The sequence below is a fragment of the Rattus norvegicus genome, chromosome 12, assembly GCF_021556685.1.
Source record: "Rattus norvegicus strain SHRSP/BbbUtx chromosome 12, alternate assembly SHRSP_T2T, whole genome shotgun sequence".
NCBI lineage: Eukaryota > Metazoa > Chordata > Mammalia > Rodentia > Muridae > Rattus > Rattus norvegicus.
Genome location: NC_141545.1, coordinates 15,953,337 through 15,972,923, shown reverse-complemented (window position 1 = coordinate 15,972,923; position 19,587 = coordinate 15,953,337). Strand labels below are relative to the sequence as shown.

Here is a 19,587-nt window from a genome sequence, read left to right as displayed (position 1 = left end):
TCATCTCATGGTACTGGCATCTCCAAAACACTGCTGTCTTCTGCTGCAACTAGGCTTCACCAATAGCCTCCTGTAGGCTCTCTTCATTGTGCCAAACCTCAACTTCTTTGCATGACCCCTTCAGTGCTGGGCCATCAATTGCAACTGAGGTTGCACCTTCACCAATGTCCTTCCATGGCCTCTCAACAGTGCCTCATCGGCTCTTCATGACTCCTTCATGCCTTCAAAACCAGTACCACCCGAATGACTCTTACACACTACAAAGTCCAGCCACAGCATGAGGTACAACCTTAGTTATCTCTGAAACACAACTCTCAAAAAACACCCCCCCCCCCAGAGGATTTCACCTCAATGATGCTGGTTTCTTCTTGCTTACCACTAATTTCTTAGCACCAGCTAACCAGCATCAATAGTAGCCGTAATGCAAGGTTTGCTCTAATAGTTCTGGTATCTTGTTTTTGTTTTTGTTTTTTTTTTTTTCAAGTTAAACAACAATTTGTAACCAAAACTTTAATCCCAAGGATTCTCACAAACATATTACAAATGACAGCATGAAAAAAAATCTTGCACAGTAACTGAGTTCAGCTCTACAATGTACCCTTAAACTGATAGGACACTGGTATCTTAGTTTTACATTTCCAAATAAAGATGTTAGACAGCTCTGCATCCCCATACAGCAACCAGGAAGGAACCACTGTGAAAACCTTCAGAGTGTGGTTCCTACCCTTTATCTGTTGGTTGTGTTCACAGCAGCCTTTAAAGGCTGCTCACCATTTCACCCACAGTGCCACACTGTGTCTCAGCCACTAGGGGAACTACAGCTTTAGTCCATTTCCGCTAGGTGCTTGACGTCATCAGTACATCACTTCAAACTGGGCAGGATCTAGGTTTATTTCAGTCTATGAAAAACTAAAATTCAAAGAAAATTCAATCTCGCTTAAGGGAACATTGTAAAGTAACAATTCTTAATATCACATGCCTCATATGATCCATTTGAAACCATAGAGAATTACATCGTTTTGTGTGTCACTGTTCCAAGAGACAAAACAAATTTGAACAGCTAAAACATCTTAAAAATGCACCAAGCTTATGAAGTCTCAAACAAAACTTTAATTTCCTGTACATACTCCTGTCAAATGAAGTTATTTCCTGTACACCACTTTTGCCAACTGGTCTTCTATTTCCTTTCATTTGACCTAGATCGGCTACGAGACCTAGAGAAGGATCGAGACGGCTTGTGATTTCTCTCACGAGACAGAGACCTTTCTCTTCTCCTATCTCTAGAAAGAGACCTGCTCCGGCTTCGCGAAAAGCTTCTCCTTCTTGGGGATCTGCGCCGAGGTGGAGGACTCCTCCTGCGGTAATCATCTCGAGGACGACGACCCCAAGAGGGAGGTGGGCCACGATTCCGACTTCTCTTTTCACCATTCGACAGTTCCACTCTTACACGGCAGCCACATAGTGTTCTTCCATCTAGCTCTCGGACAGCATCAGCAGCATCTCGGGGATCCTCAAATTCGACGAAAGCAAAGCCAGGAGGGTTTCGAGCAACCCACACACTTCGGAGTGGTCCATAATAGCCAAAAGCCCGTTCTAATTCAGTCTTGTTCCCATTGTTTCCAAGATTACCTACATAAACCTTACAGTCCAAGGGACAGGAATCACGATGCATTTCGAGATCCTAGATTCAAAAGGCCCAAGCTCAAATCCTAACGCTCCGACAGGCCCACCCGGTTCCCTCTGGCACTGCTTCCAAAGATGCTCTCTCTCCCGCGGCGTCCACGAAATGGCCTGTTTTTTTTTTTTTTTTTTGGTTCTTTTTTTTCGGAGCTGGGGACCGAACCCAGGGCCTTGCGCTTCCTAGGTAAGCGCTCTACCACTGAGCTAAATCCCCAGCCCCTCTGGTATCTTATTAATCACACCTGATGCTTCAGCCCCAGCTAACAAAAACCACAGTCTTCACAATCAAAACAACATGGCCCTGACAAGTGTCTTTAATCTTCCCTCTGAAGTTTCACAAGCCAGGCCTCAATCTTCTGCACTGTTCTCAACATTATCTTCCAAGCTCCTAAGAACATCCCACAGAGCTCTTAACACCCAATGGCTCTTCTGGCCCAAAGTTCCAAAGTCCTTACACAGTCCTCCCCAAAACATGGTCAGGTTGTTACAGGAACACCCCACTCTTGGCACCAACTTCTGTATTAGTCAGGGTTCTCTAGAGTCACAGAACATATGGGCAGTCTCTATATAGTAAGGGAATTTGTTGATGACTGTAGTCCAACTCCCCAACAATGGTTAGCAGCAGATGTGAATGGAAGTCCAAGGATCTAGCAGTAGCTCAGTCCTACAAGGCAGGCAGGTGAAGAAGAGAGACTCTTCCTTTCCAACGTTTTTATGTAGGTCTCCAGCTGAAGGTCTGTCCCAGGTTAAAGTATGTACCACCACTCCTGGATCTGAGACTTGCTTTGTCTCTCATGGGATTTATAGCCACTATGCCTCAAGATCTCCATGCCAAGATCTAGGTCAGAAACTTGCTTCTTCCAGTCTCAAGATCAGGATTATAGGTGAGCCTTTCAATCCTGGATTGTAGTTCATTCCAGATACAGTCAAGTTGACAACCAGGAATAGCCACTACACCTCCTGATTACTCCAAGATGCACAAGTGGGCCTTGTGAAAGGAAGACAAGTGTCACCAGCAAAAAGTCAACTGAGGGACTCTGTTCTGAAATAATGTGCTATTTTTGTAAAGTTTTGCAGTGGGATAGGTTCAGAGGAAAAAGTTGGATGCTAATGTTCAAATTGTCAAAAAGTTGACTGTTTGACCTTGTGACAAAGTGTTGTCATTTACAAAACTCATGCAATAGATACATTGAGTTACAAGAAATTTGGATCTTTCTACCAACCCCTGAGCTTAAAATGTTTTAAATTTATTTACGGTTTTGTGTTGGGCTGTATTCAGAGTGACTCTGGGTACATGTGGCTTGTGTGCTGTGAGTTGTCAACATATAAGTGGTCATTGCTAAACTGATATACACACAAACAGTGCTAAATGGACTTGGCATGTGTATGCATATGTGTATGTGTAAGTGTACATATATGAAGTTGAGAGGGGTGTGGTAATAGGAGAAGATGGAGTGGGCCAGAAAATGTTGAAATGATGAAATAAATTATGCTTTTATAACATTCTGAAGAAATGTTAAAAAAGAAAGATAATGTTTTCTTTATATTTTTGTAGAATATTTTTGTTAGGTTCATGAAATCTAATAGTTTAATGTTTCTTTACAGAAATAGTTCTTCTCTATCATATTTATTTCCAGACTTCTGGGAAGACACGACTTTTTCTTTTTTTCAAGACTCATTTTGTGTATGTGTGTGTGTGTGTGTGTGTGTGTGTGTGTGTGTGTTTCTGTGCCATGCCTGCAGAGGCCAGAAAAGGGATCCACTGGAACTAGGGTTACAAAGTAGCTATGAACCTCTGGTGGTGATAGTGGTACTCACTTTTTTGTCCCCCTCATTAATTAATTTATGTATTTCCTTTACATCCTGTTTGCTGCCCCCTCTTGGTCCCCTACCACAGTCACTTGCCTATTCCTCTTCATTTCTGAGAGGGTGGACGCCCTCCTGCCTCTCCCCCAACCCTGGTACATTAAGTCTCTGCAGGGCTAGGTGCTATTCTCCCACTGAGGCCAGACAATGCAGACCAGTTAGGGGAGCAGTTTCTACAGACAAGTGTAACGGGAATTCCTGTCTCTAAGATCTTGTTACCCAATTGGTTCTTGACTTGTCAATAAAGAAGGCTGGGGGCTATTTGCTGGAAGTAAGGTACAGGTGGGACTTCTGGGTACTAAGAGGAAAAGGAGACGCAGGGAAAGAGATAGGGGTTTTTCTGTCTTGCTTTGGAATGAGTAGATAGTAGAGTAGTCATGTAAGGTCTTGGCGCAGCTAGGGTTTGTGGCCTCTGCTACGAGTGGGGACCAATGATGTTGGTAGCAGCTAGCTGATGCAAGCTACTAAGTTTAGAGCAGAGGGAGAGATGGAGATCATAAATTTATAAGGGCGTGCTTTTCCAGACAGGAGGTATCTGCACTCAGCAATTGTGCCCAGAGCAGGTTCTAAAGGCAAAGGAGCTATGTGCGTGTGTGTATGTCTTTTATCCACGGATTCAAGTCTTGGGAGGGGCTTTGTAACTCGACCCCTCCAGGAGCAAAGGTGGGTAGAAAAGGAAGCCAGGAGTGGGGCTGGTTCTGACAGATTCCAGGGCAACGCCGAACAAAAGAGTGCCAGGAGAGAACAGAGCCTGGGCAAGAGTTCCTGGGCAAAAGCAGGGAATGCTTATAAAACTACTCACAACAGACAGGCAACAGCTTTAGGGACAACCCTCGCTCCAGTTGTTGGGGTTCCATATGAAGCCTGAGCTGCACATTTGTTACATATGTACATGTTTGGGGGGGGGGGCTAGGTCCAGCCCATCTATGCTCTTAGTTTGGTGGTTCAGTGAGAGTCCCCAAGGGTCCAGGTTAGTTGACTCTGTTGGTCTTCCTGTGGAGTTCCTATCCCCTGAGGGGGCCCTCAATCATTTCCCCAGTTTCCCACTAAGAGGCCCTGAGCTGCATCAAGTGTTTCCAGTGAATCTGTGCATTCATCTGAGCAAGCTGCTGGGTGGAACCTCTCAGAGGGCAGTTATGCTGGACTCCTGTCTGCAAGCTTAGCAGAGTAACAGTGTCAGGGGTTGATGCTTGTCCCTGGGATGGTTCTGAAGTTGGGCCGGTTATTGTTCGCCCATCTCCTTGGTCTCTGTTTTATCCTTGTCCCTGAATTTCTTGTAGACAGGCCAAATTTTGGGTCAAAGCTTTGTGGGTGGGTTGGTGTCCTTATCCCTCCACTGGGGGTCCTCCCTGACTACAGGAGGTGGCCTCATCAGGTCCCATATACCCATTGCTATGCTTCTCAGCTAAGGTCATCCACATTGATTCCTGAGGTCCTTCTCTGTTTCAACTCTCTGCCATCCCCTAGAGATGCTCCAACCCCTCACCCCCAGCAGCTGCAGGTTTCCATTCCCTTTCCTGGCCCTCTGGCTTTCTCTCTTCTCTCCCCACACCCTATCCTGAACCCCCATGCTCCCTTCACCCACATTCCTGGGTACATGCTTTTAATACCAGCACTCAGAAGGCAGAGGTAGGTAGCTCTCTACAAGTTTCAGGCCAGCCTGGTCCATAGAGCAAGTTTCATGACATCAAGGAGCATGAGTTTTTATGTGTGAGTGTATATGTGTGTGGGCTGAAGAGACCAGAGGCAGCCTGTGAAGTCATTCTTCTGTTCCATCACATAGATGCTGGGGATTAAACTCAGCTTGTCATGTTTGGAGACAGGTGACTTTGTTCTCTGAGCTACCTTGAGAGCCTATAACTTTTTCTTTCATGGTTAGTGTTACAGCTGATATCCACATTGTTTCCTGTGCTAGGAATTCTGAGTTTGGGTTGAATCGAGGTTGTCATGGAATGTCCTCTTGTGACCCCTGTCACTGGCTTTTGTTTGCTACTATTACTAGTTCATCCCTTGGCTCTAAGCCCCCCACTTCTCTAACATGGGCATTAGAGATTTAAGAAGGAATCTTTATGTGTATGGGGGTCTTGCTGGAAAGTACACTGCGCTATTCAGCTACACATGGTCAGGAGCTGGAGTTAAAGACCCTGTGAGCCACTAGAAGCGGACTGGGAATTGAACCCAGGTCCTTTACAAGAGTAGACAATGACACTCACTGCTGAGCCTTGGCTTCAACTCCAACATGGGGACAATAGCTTACATATCTCAGGGACTTCCCATGCGGGCCACAAAGAGAGTGTAAAGGCACTTATAAGCTATGACCTGCCGTGAGTGTATCAATGACGAGCTAACCTAAAGAATCTCTTGGAAGGATTGGAAAGTAACCATCATGTGGAAATCCTTGTCAGTTTTCTTTGCTATAAAATCAACAGTAGGGCTATCCTTTAGGGCAAGAAGAGCAACATTGAATTCTTGTCTCACCTTCCCCAGCCCTCATTGTCAGCTTGCTGGCCACCATTACCTTGTCCCTCCTTAGAAGGGCAAGGGCTGGATGCTTATTGGGGAGCATCCGAATTGGAGCGAGGTGCTGTTTCCCCCATTAATCCTGTATGGCATCAGGTGAAGGTGAGTCTGTTAAAGGTGAGACCTTGACATCTACAACACAACCCCCACGACTAAGTCTCAGGGAACACTCAGGAAGAGGAGCAGTAAGATTTTAAGAGACAGAGAACTTGGAATTCTGTTACCCACATGGTATTTCCCAGAAATGAGGGGGGAGCCAGACCCATTAAATGTCAACAAGATCTGTACAATGAAATCTCGAATATACATACGAAGGAGGGCAGGGAAATCTCACAAGACCCTTCATTTAGATGAAGAACTCCAGGCAATTACTGACTGCTGAGAGATGGAAACTCAATCTTTCCTAGGGATGAGTCCCTTAATTGACTGACTGCCCACACCAAGTGTTAACCCAGAAAACATTTAAGGCAAACTATATGGACTCAGCAGGTTGCAGTTATATATTTATATGTATATATGTGGAACAAAAATACTAATCAAAAAGAGGCGAATTTGAGAGGGAGTAGGGGCATGGGGGAAATGGGAGGGAGGAGATGAGGGGGGATGATCTAATTTTATTTTAATTAATAATTAAAACCAAAATGATGGAGATCTTGAATTTTAGAGCTACATGATCTCTTGGATCCTGGTTGTATTAGGGATTTATTATGTAATTTTGATTGAATCAGTTATCATTGGGGGCATGTTTACCCACGACAGAGCTATTTCTCATAGGGTTGTAGAGCGAATGATATCAGCTAGTGTGGGCAAAGTGCTCAGAACAGTAAATATTGGCAATCAGGGGTTCCAGTTGAGAAATCAATGAATTTTTAGACCTCAATTACACAGTGTTGGTTGTTTGATGTTTCTCAAGTCCATCTTCTTTTTTAGTACTCCCTCCTGCACTCAGGAGCCCATGGATCCTGGTTGGGCTTAGGGATTTTGTTGTTGTTTTTTTTTTTTTCTACTTAATTTTTGAAAATAATAATTTTGGTCACAGCTATCCCCTTATCCTCTCCTCCCAGTCAAAACCTCACAAATCCTTCTCACAGTATCTCCTCCCCTTCTCCTCAGAGAAGGTGAAGCCCTGCTCTGAGATATTGGATCTCAGCAGGACTAGGTGTATCCTCTCCCACCTAGGTCTAACCGGGCAGGCTAGTTAGGGGAAGGGGGTCCAATGGCAGGCAACAGAGTCAGAGACAGTTCCTGCTGCAATCGTTGGGAAACCCACATGAAGACCAAGCAGCACATCTGTTACAAATCTGTAAGGGGCCTGGGTCAGACCTTGCATGCTGTCTTGATCATTCTCTGTGAGCCCTACGGTTAGTTGACTCTTGTTGGTCTTCTTGTGGTGTCCTTGACATCTCCCACTTGCTCAGTCCTAAACCCTGCTCTTCCGCAGGAGTCTTTTTTTTTTTTTTTACCTGCAGCAAACACATAGAACACTTTATTTTCACACAAGAGTAAGAGGCCACTCCCAGTGTTCAGTCATCACAATGAGCAGAGGACCTTTTGGTGGCCTCCCTGGCTCTGTCTAAACTGCTTGTACTTAAGCATCAACTAACTTACAATATCCCATCACTCCTGGGTGAGATGGGCACCTTCAAAGGTGTGGGTTTCCATCAGTCTCAGTGTCAGCTGCAGTTCTGCCGATCACGCCACAAGAGTGAGTGATGCCAGTAGCCTGTCCAACCTTAAGAGATCCGTCCTTTATCCTTCAAGGCTCTTAGTTAAGACCTTGTTCCTATGAACACACTTGGGGCACAGCATGTTATCCTCCAGGTGTGGGGGCGGAAATGTGCAGGCCGGAAGCAGGAAGAGGGCAATCGCTTTCCCTTTCTTATCAGGTACCCAGGCTTATCCAGCATGGAACTGTAGTCGAACCCAACCACTTGAGGTTGCGGGAAGGCTTGTCCCATGCACCACACACCACATTTCCCCATAGGTCTCCGATGTTGCATTGGAAGGCACTGCCTCCAACTTCTTAGCATTGGCTGCTATTCTGGCCCAAGATGCCAACACTGCCTCTGAGGCAGATGTAGTTACCACCGTGGTGCTGACTTCCTCATAGAGCACAGGAGGATCAACGAGAGCAGGTATCTGCTCCTCTGGTACAGTGACGATCTCCAGGGGAACTGTCACCTGAGACTCTTCCCCAGGTTCCGTCTTCATTTTTTTCCGAGGCATCTTCAACCTGGCCTCTTTGGCTGAGTCAGGAACATTCTTCAACTCGGGCATTTGATCTGGGAAAGCCCTTGCAAGGAGTCGTTTATAAGCATCTAATTTCTGGCCTTTGCTGCTCAGCTTCATCTCCTGGCACCAGGCCCGCAAAACGTCTCGGTGAATCAGGTTCACGGGGGGCAGATGCTGTGGAAAAGGAGGAACAGGTACCTTCCTACGAGTGTGCCCTGGAGTCTCAGGATCTTGTGCACTTTTCTCCTCTGGTTTACAACCGTCATCTTTCTCTGACTTTCTTTGTTTCTTCCCCGTTGCTTTAGTCTTTGCAGAAGACGTGCTCGGTTGGCTAGACATCTGGCATTCCACTTCTTCCCTTGGCTCCTCTGCACGCCCCTTCTTGCTTCCAGACGGCTCCATCTTGAATTTAGATGAGACCTCCGAAAGAAAGTTCTCCTAGCTTCCCTTCCACAGGAGTCTTAGAGCTTCCCTGATGTTTGACTGTGGCTCTCTGTATCTCAGTTCCCCCACCTCTCTCTGTGTGGAATGAATTTCACCCCCCTCTTATCCCACCCCCGTAAACCTCAGTTCTTCCCTGCAAATCTTCTTCCCACATTCACGACTTGTTTCATGTCCTAAGGACATTATCTAGTGCCAGGTGCGTGACTGTGAGTTTGGAAGCCTGCGGGTCACCAGTGGGTTCACAACTGAGTACAATTCCTCCTTCTCTCATTAGGCAGCAATGAGTGTCAGGCCCTGTCTCTTTCTCACTGGCACCAAAGGGTGGCAGGTGTTGAATTTTGGTGGATAGATATAGTAGAGGAATATTTCTTTTGAGTCTGTGTCTTCCATATCCCAGGCTTGTCTCAAACACTCTATGTTGCTTTGAACTTTGTCTTTGAACTTCTGATGCCCCTGCCTCTGCTCTGTAAGTGCAGGATTGCAGAAGTCTATTACTTATGATAGTACACTGGGGATAGAGCCAGAGTTCTGTGACTGCTAAGCAGAATGTCTCTCCACCAACTGATCCTTATCATTACTCCTAGCGTTTCTTTTTCTTTTTTCACAAAGAAGCACTCATCATGAGTGCTGGACAGTTGCCTCAGGGGTTGAGTGGGCTTTTGCACTTCTGGAGAACTGGTGCTTGATTCCTAGACATTACAGTGGAGATATAGGTCCTTGAGCAGCTCCAGTATTTTTCAGTGAAGGAGAAAGTCCTTCTGTAATGGTGTGCAGATGACACAGTTTTGGCTTAATTTCATGAAGATTTGAATGAAGTCAGCCTTGGTGAGAGATTATTTTATATTATCGAATTTGCTTGAATTTCTGATAGAAACAAACTAAGAAACTTTGGTCTTACTTATATGGCACTGTTGTTCACTGACGCCACCCAGAATGTTAACTCAAAGGAGGTCAAAATAGGCTGTAGATGAACTTCATGAACTGTCTAGGGGAAGAGAGTACCAAAGTCCACGTGAGGCAGAGGTGATCCATCTACTGGCTGGATCCCTGGTGCCACCCATCTTTCCAGCATATAAGTACTGCAGGCTGGCCTCAGTGCAGCGGTGTGGGCAGAAAGGAAGCCCTGCAGAGCATCAGAGGCCCAGCTAGAGGGACAACACAGAGGAGTAATTTGCTGACAGACCTGCAGGGATGGACCTGCTTTCAGCTCTCACACTGGAAACCTGGGTCCTCCTGGCAGTCGTCCTGGTGCTCCTCTACGGGTGAGTGACTTCAGAAGTTCCCCCTGCGACCAGGTTCTTGGGTTTGAAGTTATATTCAGACCTGAACTTTTTTATTATTGGGTGGCTCAAACTGGTACCAGAATCAGGCTGGAGTGATGATGGCTCCGTGTTTAAGGCCAGTGGCTGCTCTTCAGAGGATCACTATTTGAACCCCAACATCCACATGCAACTCACAGTCATCTGTAACTATGGCTAAAGGTGATCTGACACCTTCCACAGGCAAGCTAGGATGGGACTGAAAGGCGGCAGTTTTCTAATCTGGCTAACTCCTAAATAATTAAAAGAGAGGACTATTAAGTTTATTAGCAAGCTTTAAGGACTATGACGGGGCAGGTTCTAAGCTATTCTTACCCACAAAGCTCTCTCAACCATAGTCCCCAAATACTTGCAGTGTGACTTTTTCCCTGGGTTGCTCTGTTCCGTGTGTGTCCTCATGGTAAGCTCCCTTGGTGAATCCTTCTCATGCCTGCTTTTGTGGTGTCCTTGTTCTTCCTCTACTTTCCTCATGGCCCTTCTTCTTCTGGACCCTCACCTGCCTTGTGGCCAACAGCTTCTTCTCCTCTGTCCAATCTTTATTTAACTAATCAGGGATAATAGGGGAGCATTCTTTATACCACATTGATACCGAGATTCTTCAATACTGAAGACACTGCCCATGTCTGGACTATCTCCATGTCTCAGGGCACAGAAACCAGCATCAGAATACACAGAGCACAAAGACCCTCCTTCAACAGAAAGCAGAAGTTGAAATTAATTCTTGTAAAAAGTTTTCAAAATTTCATGGTTTTATTTATTTATTGTCATTAGGGGCAGTACTACAATGTGCGTGCGTGCGTGCGTGCGTGCGTGTGTGTGTGTGTGTGTGTGTGTGTGTGTGTAGGTCAGGGGACAACTTTTCAGAGTCACTTTTCTCCTATCATGTGGGTCCTGAAGACCAAACTCAGATAATCAACGTTAGCAGTCAGTGGAGTCATCTCCAAGGCCCAAAATGAAACGATGACAGAGTGAATTTTGCATTTTAATGTTTTGGCAGCATGGGGGATCAAGCCAGAGTCTATCTATGCTAGGCAAACTGTTTATTTCTGAGCTATAGTTCCAGTGGTACTGACTCTTAGTAAAGGTCCTACTGATGCTGTGCTGATCTGCTGGGCACCCCAACCCCAACCCTTCTTCAACTCCCTCTTTTGAGGTTTACTGTAACAGTAAGGAGTTTTCTATGCCACCATTGGTTTATATAACAACGCAGAGAACTTTGTACTTTTTGAAAGCTTCAGGCACTAAGCTGGACAGATTCTGAGCTATTCTAACCTGAATAACTGTGCTGGCCTGGCTCACTTTTCAGCCTACTTCCTAAGCACAAGGCCTGTTACGTGACATTATAGCATTACCCTGGCACCTCCTTCGTCATTGTGTCCTCACTGCCAGGTCCCCAGGTCCCACCTGTGACTCTCTCCCTCTCTCTGAGAACAGAGGTCCCACCTTTTTTCTCTTGCCCAGGCATATGCTGTTCTACCCTTGATTTGACCAATCAGATGGTGGAGAACAATGCTTTACAAAATATTAACTCAGGAGATGCTTCATAATAACAACAATACCAAAGTCTGAACCAGAGATCTATAACTAGATATGTGGGCACAGAAATCAGCAATGACTACACAGTGCACAAAAACATCCCCCAGTAGTTTACTGATAACACTTAGAATAGGTTTGACTTAACTTAGTTCTAGTTATCCCTAGTTCCATGAGAACTCAGCAGACATAGATACCAGCAATGGGATGGCATGCACACTGGCCCCTCACCATTCCCAAAGCTCTCTGGGAACTGGAGGGGCAGCCAAGTTATTGCTTTGTTTCAGTGTTTGATGATGGTCTTGCTTGTCTCCTGTCTTCTCTCTGTGTGTGGCCATAAGTCTTTCTTTTTCCCTTTATAGATTTGGGACCCGCACACATGGACTTTTCAAGAAACAGGGGATTCCTGGGCCCAAACCTCTGCCTTTTTTTGGCACTGTGCTGAATTACTATATGGTGAGTATTGGCTCAGTTTTCCAAATGGTTTCTGCTTGTGGCCAATAATGTCTTAGTTCTATTAAATGCTCCTTATGAGGAAACCCTGAGACATCAGGCCCTCATACTGTGTGTCCTCTTGATTCTTGACAATGTTTGCGAGTCCCCTGGGTCTCTATTGCCAACTTAAAACTTAATAGTAAGATTGTATGTGTTTTTATAGAGTGTATCCAGGCTTTGGCATGTGTGTGAGTGTCCACACGTGTGTGCAGGGGCATATGCATGTGTATGTGTATGTATGTGGAAGACAGGTTGACTCTAGGTATCTTCCTGATTGCCATTCACTTCATCTTTTAAGGCAGAGTCTCTCATTTTGACTTGGCGCTCTCTGACTTGACTAGTTTAGGTCACCAGCTTGCTCTCAGGTTTCCTTGTCTCTGATTCTTGTGATCTGGTTCTATTACCTCCTGCTAGGTATTTACATAGATCCTGGGGACTCAAATTCTGGTTTCCACAGGATGCTTTTCCCACTGAAGCATCTCCATAGCTGCCATTGTCGCCCCCCCCATTTATTTATTTATGTTGAGGGTGTGTATATGCCACAGTAGGCCTGTGGAGGTCAGAGCACAGTTTGGGAGAGTCAGTCTGCTCAGGCTGACATCTTAGTCTTAGGGATAGAGCTCAGGTTATCTGCTTGTTGGCAAGTGTCTTTTCATTCAAAGTCATGCCACTGGCCCTAGTATCAGTTTTTTGAAATTAACCTTAGGTGAAGTTCCCAGATCTCATTCAATCTTGATACTGAGGACATTGTGCTCTGACCTTGTGAGCAGTAATAGAAGAGTTTTTTTTTTTTTTTTTTGGTTTCGTTTTTATATCTCACTGTAGAGTCCAGGAAGTCATTGCTATAGTTGTTTGGAGAAAATCTTGAAGAGGTTCTAAATTCTAGGACACAAATCTGTATTTACTAGATTAAAATTGTCTTTGTGTGAGTTCCTGTGAGTGATGCTTTTGTTCTTTTTGCTGAACATTTCTGAAGCATCAACTTAACGTGGGCCCCTCAGTCCACACCTTTGGGAGGGTTTTCATATACTTGAGTTCTCTGCTTAATCTTTGAACCCAGGATGTTTTTGTATGGTGCTAGACTCTGCTTACACTATTATGGAATATTTGGGTCCTCAGAACTAGGGCATTTACTTTCTCTCTTCCTTTAGGTACTGGGGTCCTGGTTAGGGATTGATTCATTTAGAAAGATTTTATGTGTACAAGGTTGTGTGTGTGTGTGTGTGTGTGTGTGTGTGCGCGCGCGCGTGTGAGTGCAGTAGTTATGGAGGTAGAAGAGGGTCACAGATTTCCTGGAGCTAGAGTTAGAGATGAGTATGAGATGTAGGAAGTGGGTTCTGGGAATGGAACTTGGATCCTCTGTAAGGTTAGCCAATGCGCTCTCTCTCTCTCTCTCTCTCTCTCTCTCTCTCTCTCTCTCTCTCTCTCTCTTAAAGATTTATTTATTTTATGTATGTGAGTACACTGTCCTCAGACACACCAGAAGAGGGCATCAGATTCCATTACAGATGGTCGTGAGCCACCATGTGGTTGCTGGGAATTGAACTCAGGTCCTCTGGAAGAGCAGTCCGTGCTCTTAACCTCTGAGCCATCTCTCCAGCCCAGCCAATGCTCTTAACTGTGAAACCTTATATATGCTAGGCAAACTGCTCTACTGTAAATGCTGATATGTACCTACAGCTGCCTCTCTTCCTTTTCTTTTTTTTTTTTTTTTTCGGAGCTGGGGACCGAACCCAGGGCCTTGCGCTTGCTAGGCAAGTGCTCTACCACTGAGCTAAATCCCCAACCCTGCCTCTCTTCCTTTAAAGGCAGCAATCTTATGTGTGAGTCTGAGTAGTGAGTGAGATTATCTGAGACAGGATGATGGTTGTCTCAGATAGATCCTTACTTATATCTTTTTTTAAAATTTATTTTAAAAGTTTGTTAAAAGTGAAGCCACTAGGGAAAGGATGATTTAAAAAATATTAGAAAATCAAGTAATGAGAATGTAATGTGGCATGTAGGCTCTAAGTCCAGGTGGACTGATTGTGATTTTCCTGCTTTGGTACCTGGTCCATTGTCAGTCCCCTACACATACATTCCCAAGCTCACACCCAGAGGCGAGTGGCAAAGTTTGTGCTGCTCTCTGCTCAGGATTTTCTTTCTACAGGCTCTGTGCATATTATTTGAAAACAATTCTATTTAATATAATTATCATCATCATCATTTTTAATATGTGTGTGTGTGTGTGTGTGTGTGTGTGTGGTGTGTATGTTATGCCTATGTACATATCTGTGTCTGTGAATTGGCATGCAGAGGCCACCGGAAGGTGTCACATGTCCTTCTCTCTCATTCTGTCTCAAAATTTTTCAATGAGAGTTTGTGTGTGTGTGTGTGTGTGTGTGTGTGTGTGTGTGTGTGTGTGTGTGTGTGTTTCAGAGACAATAAACCTGACTTCATGGGATCTGAGGGTTTTGGTGCTCTGGCTACAAAAGGGTTGATACATACAGGACAGCAATGAATTTCATGCCATTTCTCTTCTCAGGGTTTATGGAAATTCGATGTGGAGTGCCATAAAAAGTATGGAAAAATATGGGGGTGAGTATTCTGGAAAGTTCCATTGAGTTGACCCTCTTTAGGATGAGGCACTCCACTTGTGAAAGGACAATGAATTGAAGCCATCCACCTCTGTGTGTAAAGGTGATACTGTATGTCATTAAGTGCCAGGGTTCAAATGTCTAAGTGATTCGAGAACATTGCAGACTGTGGCTTTTTGACAGGTTTGATGTTCCATGGAGTTGTTTTTTTTTATTATTTATTCACTTCACAACCCAGTCACTGCCCCCTCCATGCCCCCACACAGTTCCTGCTCCTTCCCTCTCACCCCTCCTCTATCCTCTGAAAAGGTGGGGCCCCTGGGAACTCCCCAGGCCTCTTGTTTTATCCAGTGTCATCTTCTAATTTGTTTTCTCCTATGAAACATCCTTTCCCAGATATGCGATGCATTGTTTCAGTTTCCTCTGTTCTGCTCTGACAAATATCTTGTTACATCTCTTTGCCACACTGGCCCATTTCCTTACAGAAGACCACATTCTTTCACCTCATTGTTAACTTAGTATGTCCTTTGACAGTACGGGGTTGGGGTTGAGGATCTAGCTAAGGGCTTGGTAAAAGATTCATGCTTAGCATTTAAAAATCTTTCTCTGCTCTTATAGAGACTTAGTTGTTGTCCATATTGTATTTTAAATCAACTTTTTTTTTCCTGGAATGGGGACATGCATCCTGGTGCATATGTGTCAGTCAGAGGATAACCTGTGGAATTTAGTTCTCTACTTCTAGGAGACCGAACTCAGGTAATCAGGCTTGGTACAGGTGCCTTGATCTACTGAGCCATTTCCTCAGCCCCTGCCAAGGGTTTTGGTAAAAGTGTGTATCAGATCACAGCTTGTGACAGTCAGTTCTCTCTTTCCACCACATAGATCCCAGGGACTGAGCTGACATCATTACGTACTTTTTTGGGCCATTTTGCTTCCCCACTCTAGGAAGTAGCTGTGAGCAAATACTCAGGCAGGGTCAGGACCTTAAACCTTCAGCTGGAACGTTGACAATCATGCTCAGGGCATGTGAGGTGGATCCCAGCTGCTGTGAATACAAGAGTACAGAAGACAGCCTGTGTAGCTCTGCCCTCTGCTTCCTGGCCCTCATGTTTTTCCAGTCCAGTCTTCTAGACTACCTGATCCTTGGAGAAGTAGACACAGGCGTCTCAGTTAAATTCTGTGTAAATTTAGGGTCTGTACTCTAGGCAGGCTTCCAGACGCTGAGCTGCATTTCAACACCAGATGTTGGCATATTTTATTATTCTTTTTTTATAAAAAGATTTATTCATTTATTATATGTAAGTACACTGTAGCTGTCTTCAGATACACCAGAAGAGGGCATCGGATCTCTTTACAGATGGTTGTGAGCCACCATGTGGTTGCTGGAAATTGAACTCAGGACCTCTGGAAGAGCAGTCGGGTGCTCTTAACCGCTGAGTCATCTCTCCAGCCCTTTATTATTCTTAAGATTAAAATTTTTGTTTAATTTTCAAGTTAGGGTTTCTCTGTGTGTAGCCCTGGTTGTTGTGGTTTCACATTATAGATCAGACTGGCCTTAATCTCACAGAGATCCATCTGCCTCTGCCTTCTGTGTGTTGGGATTAAAAGTTGTCTGAAACTAGCACCTGGGTAGAATAATGTTTAAATCTAAATTTTTATTTTAAAGATTTATTATTTATACTTTAAAATATTTAACATTAATATTTTCTTGTAAAGATTTAATTACTAATTTTTACTTCCGTATTTATTTTTTTTCCTTGTCTCAAGTTTATTTGTAAAAATAGCATAGGACACTGGTCATCTGCAAATAGTGTGTAGGTGGGTGTGTCACAGCAGTCGTCTGTCTTCACACTGGCAGGCGCCTTTTCTATGGAGCCTTCACAGGGGCCTGGGCACCCTTGGGAGCCTGGGCTGGAGCTGAAGCCTGGGCCTTAGCTGCAGCTTTGGCCTCTGCCTTGGTTTGAACCTTGGGCTTTGGTTGGCAGAGCCTCTGACCCTTGGCCGCATAGCTTCGAATCTTCTTCCCAAGCTTGGGGCAAGCGATGAAAACCAGACGGCTAAGTTTGCAGCTGGAGCCCTTTGGCATCTTGAGCTTGATGGCCTGAGGCTTCACGAGGGCCTTGGTGGCCTCTGCCCGTGCACTCACGGCCTTTGCATTGTCAGCCTGCATCTTCTTCAGGCCTTTCTTGTTGTGCTTCTTGGCAAAGCGCATGTTCCTCAGGAACTTGGGGTCAACCCCCTTGAGAGATTCGTATCTTTGTGACCGAGGTTTCTTGATGCCATTTCTGTGCCATTTGCGGGACCGGTTTTGTGTGTGGTGTGGTTCTTGGATTTGGCCATGGTAAGCCACGGCTCCCGCAGCGCCTGGGCCGTATTTGATTTTTAACGTATATGACACTGTCACTATCTTCGGACACACCAGAAGAGGGCATCAGATCTCATTACAGATGGTTGTGAGCCACCATGTGCTTGCTGGGAATTGAACTCAGGACCTCTGGAAGAGCAGTCAGTGCTCTTAACCGCTGAGCCATCCCTCCAGCCCTGTATTTAATATTTAAGCCTCTACTTTCAATACTTTTAATTCTGTTTCTGTTCATGTGTGTGTACATGATTGTAGAGGATTGTATTGAATATCCCTGGACCTGCTGTTACAGGTGGTTGTAAGTCATCCTAGGAACCAAACTTGGGTCCACTGCAAGAGCAACACGTGCTCTTAACTGTGGAGCAATCTCTTCAGCCCCTTGCAGTATTTCAAATATTCAAATTCATAGAAAATTGTATAGGTAACTCTCATGTATATACATCTAGACTGGGCAAATTTCCACTTGTTGTTTCTAAGTCTTTCAGGGCCGTTTTGTCTTAAACCAACTCATTGTGTCTTGAATGACGTTACTTGTTAATTTACAAAGACTCCATTGTTTCCCTGATCAGAACCCCAAAGCTGAACTGGGAACTCCTGTGACCGTGTATTGTATAAGCAGAGTGAGGGCCCTGCAGCATTAGGATCGAAGTCTGTGTGTGGCTCTCACTTCAGAACCTGGTTCATCAGCTGTCTTCCCCACACAGGTTGTTTGATGGTCAAATGCCTCTGTTTGCCATCACGGACACAGAAATGATCAAGAATGTGCTAGTGAAGGAATGCTTTTCTGTCTTCACAAACCGGCGGGTAGGTCATATTGTTTTCTCACTCATTAATTTATTTATTCATTCACTTTGCATCCTGATTGCATCTTTCCTTTCCTCCCAGTCCCTCCCTTACTGATCCCTCCTCTTCTCCTCGGAGAAGGGGAAGTCCCACTTGTGAACCACCTTGCCATGGGATATCCAGTAGCATCATGACCAAGGGCATCCTCTCACACTGATGCCCAACCAGACAGTCCAGCTAGGGGGATGAGATCCAATGGCTGTCAACCAATTCCGAGACAGCTCTATCTCCAGTTGGTAGGGAACCCACTCGAAGACCAGGCTACACATCTGCTACAAATGTTCAGGGAGCCTAAGTCCAGACACTGTAATCACTTTTTTTATGGCTCAGTCTTTGTGAATCCCAAGGTCCCAGGTTAGTTGACTTTTGTAGGTTTTCTTGTGGTGTTCTCGACACTCCTGGCTTACTCAATCCTAACCCCTACTCTTCCACATGACTTTTTTTTTTCTTTTTTTTCGGAGCTGGGGACCGAACCCAGGGCCTTGTGCTTGCTAGGCAAGCGCTCTACCACTGAGCTAAATCCCCAGCCCACATGACTCTTTTATCCCTGCACATATTTTAGCAAGATCCATCTTTTGGGTGGATGGTTTTGTGTATGAACTGCTCTGTCCCCTCTTTCCTCTGGTAGTCCTGCCTGACTACAGGAGGTGACACTTCAGTCTCCATATCCCTAGCTACTAGGAGTCTTAGGTAGGGTTACCCCCAAAGACTTCTCAGGACCTCTTCCTTACCAGGTTTCTGGCTAGTCACAGAGGTGCCTCCCCCCCCCCCCCAGATTCCTATTCTATCTCCCAGCCCTCTCTAACCCACCCACACCTTATCCTCATCCCTGTTCCCCTCCCCAACCCCTTTCCCATCCAGTTTCCTTCCTCCATGCCATCCCATGTCTGTTTTATTTCCTCTTCTGTGTGAGACTCAGTCTTCCTCCCTTGCGTCTTTCTTATTACTTAGTTTCTTTGCGTCTGTAGACTTTAGGGTGGTCACCCTGTACTCCTCGGCTAAAATACACTCATAAGATTACATCCCACGTGAGTCTTTTTGCATCTGGGGTACTTCACTGAGGATATTTTCTACTTCAGTCCATTTGCCCCCTAGGAGCTTGCTTGCTAGCAATTCTAGCCAAACCCTAGACTTCTAGATTCAAGGAGAGACCTTGCCTCAAAAAATACCATAGAGAGTTATAGAGAAAGATGCCTGTTCCCACATGAGCATACATGGGCATGTGCACTAGTCTTCATGCGTACACTCATATACATAGAGACACACACAGACACACAGACAGACACACACCATATAAAGACATCCTTTACATATAGCTCATGTTGTAAATACAGACCTGGAGAACTTGTCTGATGCCAAGTTCACTTTCTATCTCTCTCTAAGCCTAATGCCTTGGTATAGCTCTGGAGTTTGACTAAGGCTTGTTCTCATCTTCTCCCTAACCATAGAACTAGTTTTCCAACTACAGAGAAATTTACATTTAAAAGAATCCTGGAGTATAAAGGGATGGAACCATCTGAGAAGGCACCTAATTTCTCATAGCCTGTGAGGCATTCTGACATTGGCTTTTTGTTTGGACTCTAGGATTTTGGCCCAGTGGGGATTATGGGGAAAGCCATCTCTGTATCTAAGGATGAGGAGTGGAAGAGATATAGAGCCTTGCTGTCACCCACGTTCACCAGTGGAAGACTCAAGGAGGTGAGTGAAATTCTTTTAA

General features: G+C 45.0%; 2 protein-coding genes and 2 pseudogenes across 2 annotated transcripts in view; 1 reads left to right on the top strand and 3 right to left on the bottom strand.

Annotated features, from left to right (window-relative positions):
- Nucleotides 1–1,087: 1,087 nt before the first annotated feature.
- Nucleotides 1,088–1,792, bottom strand: LOC148002189 (serine/arginine-rich splicing factor 3-like). The gene has a single exon (XM_087579656.1). The coding sequence runs from the start codon at nt 1,670–1,672 to the stop codon at nt 1,178–1,180; it is 495 nt and encodes a 164-aa protein (XP_087435782.1). The 5' UTR covers nt 1,673–1,792; the 3' UTR covers nt 1,088–1,177.
- Nucleotides 1,793–7,800: 6,008 nt separating this feature from the next.
- Nucleotides 7,801–8,746, bottom strand: Dppa4l1 (developmental pluripotency associated 4 like 1; annotated as a pseudogene).
- Nucleotides 8,747–9,854: 1,108 nt separating this feature from the next.
- Cyp3a23-3a1 (cytochrome P450, family 3, subfamily a, polypeptide 23-polypeptide 1) overlaps nt 9,855–19,587 on the top strand; it is a 28,782-nt gene continuing 19,049 nt past the window's right edge. The window contains exons 1-5 of the mRNA NM_013105.2: nt 9,855–10,004; nt 11,957–12,050; nt 14,614–14,666; nt 17,732–17,831; nt 19,455–19,568. Coding sequence (NP_037237.2) covers nt 9,934–10,004; nt 11,957–12,050; nt 14,614–14,666; nt 17,732–17,831; nt 19,455–19,568 — 432 coding nt within the window. The 5' untranslated portion in view covers nt 9,855–9,933. The remainder of the gene's footprint in view (nt 10,005–11,956; nt 12,051–14,613; nt 14,667–17,731; nt 17,832–19,454; nt 19,569–19,587) is intronic.
- On the bottom strand, nt 16,491–17,005 carry LOC108352421 (60S ribosomal protein L29 pseudogene; annotated as a pseudogene).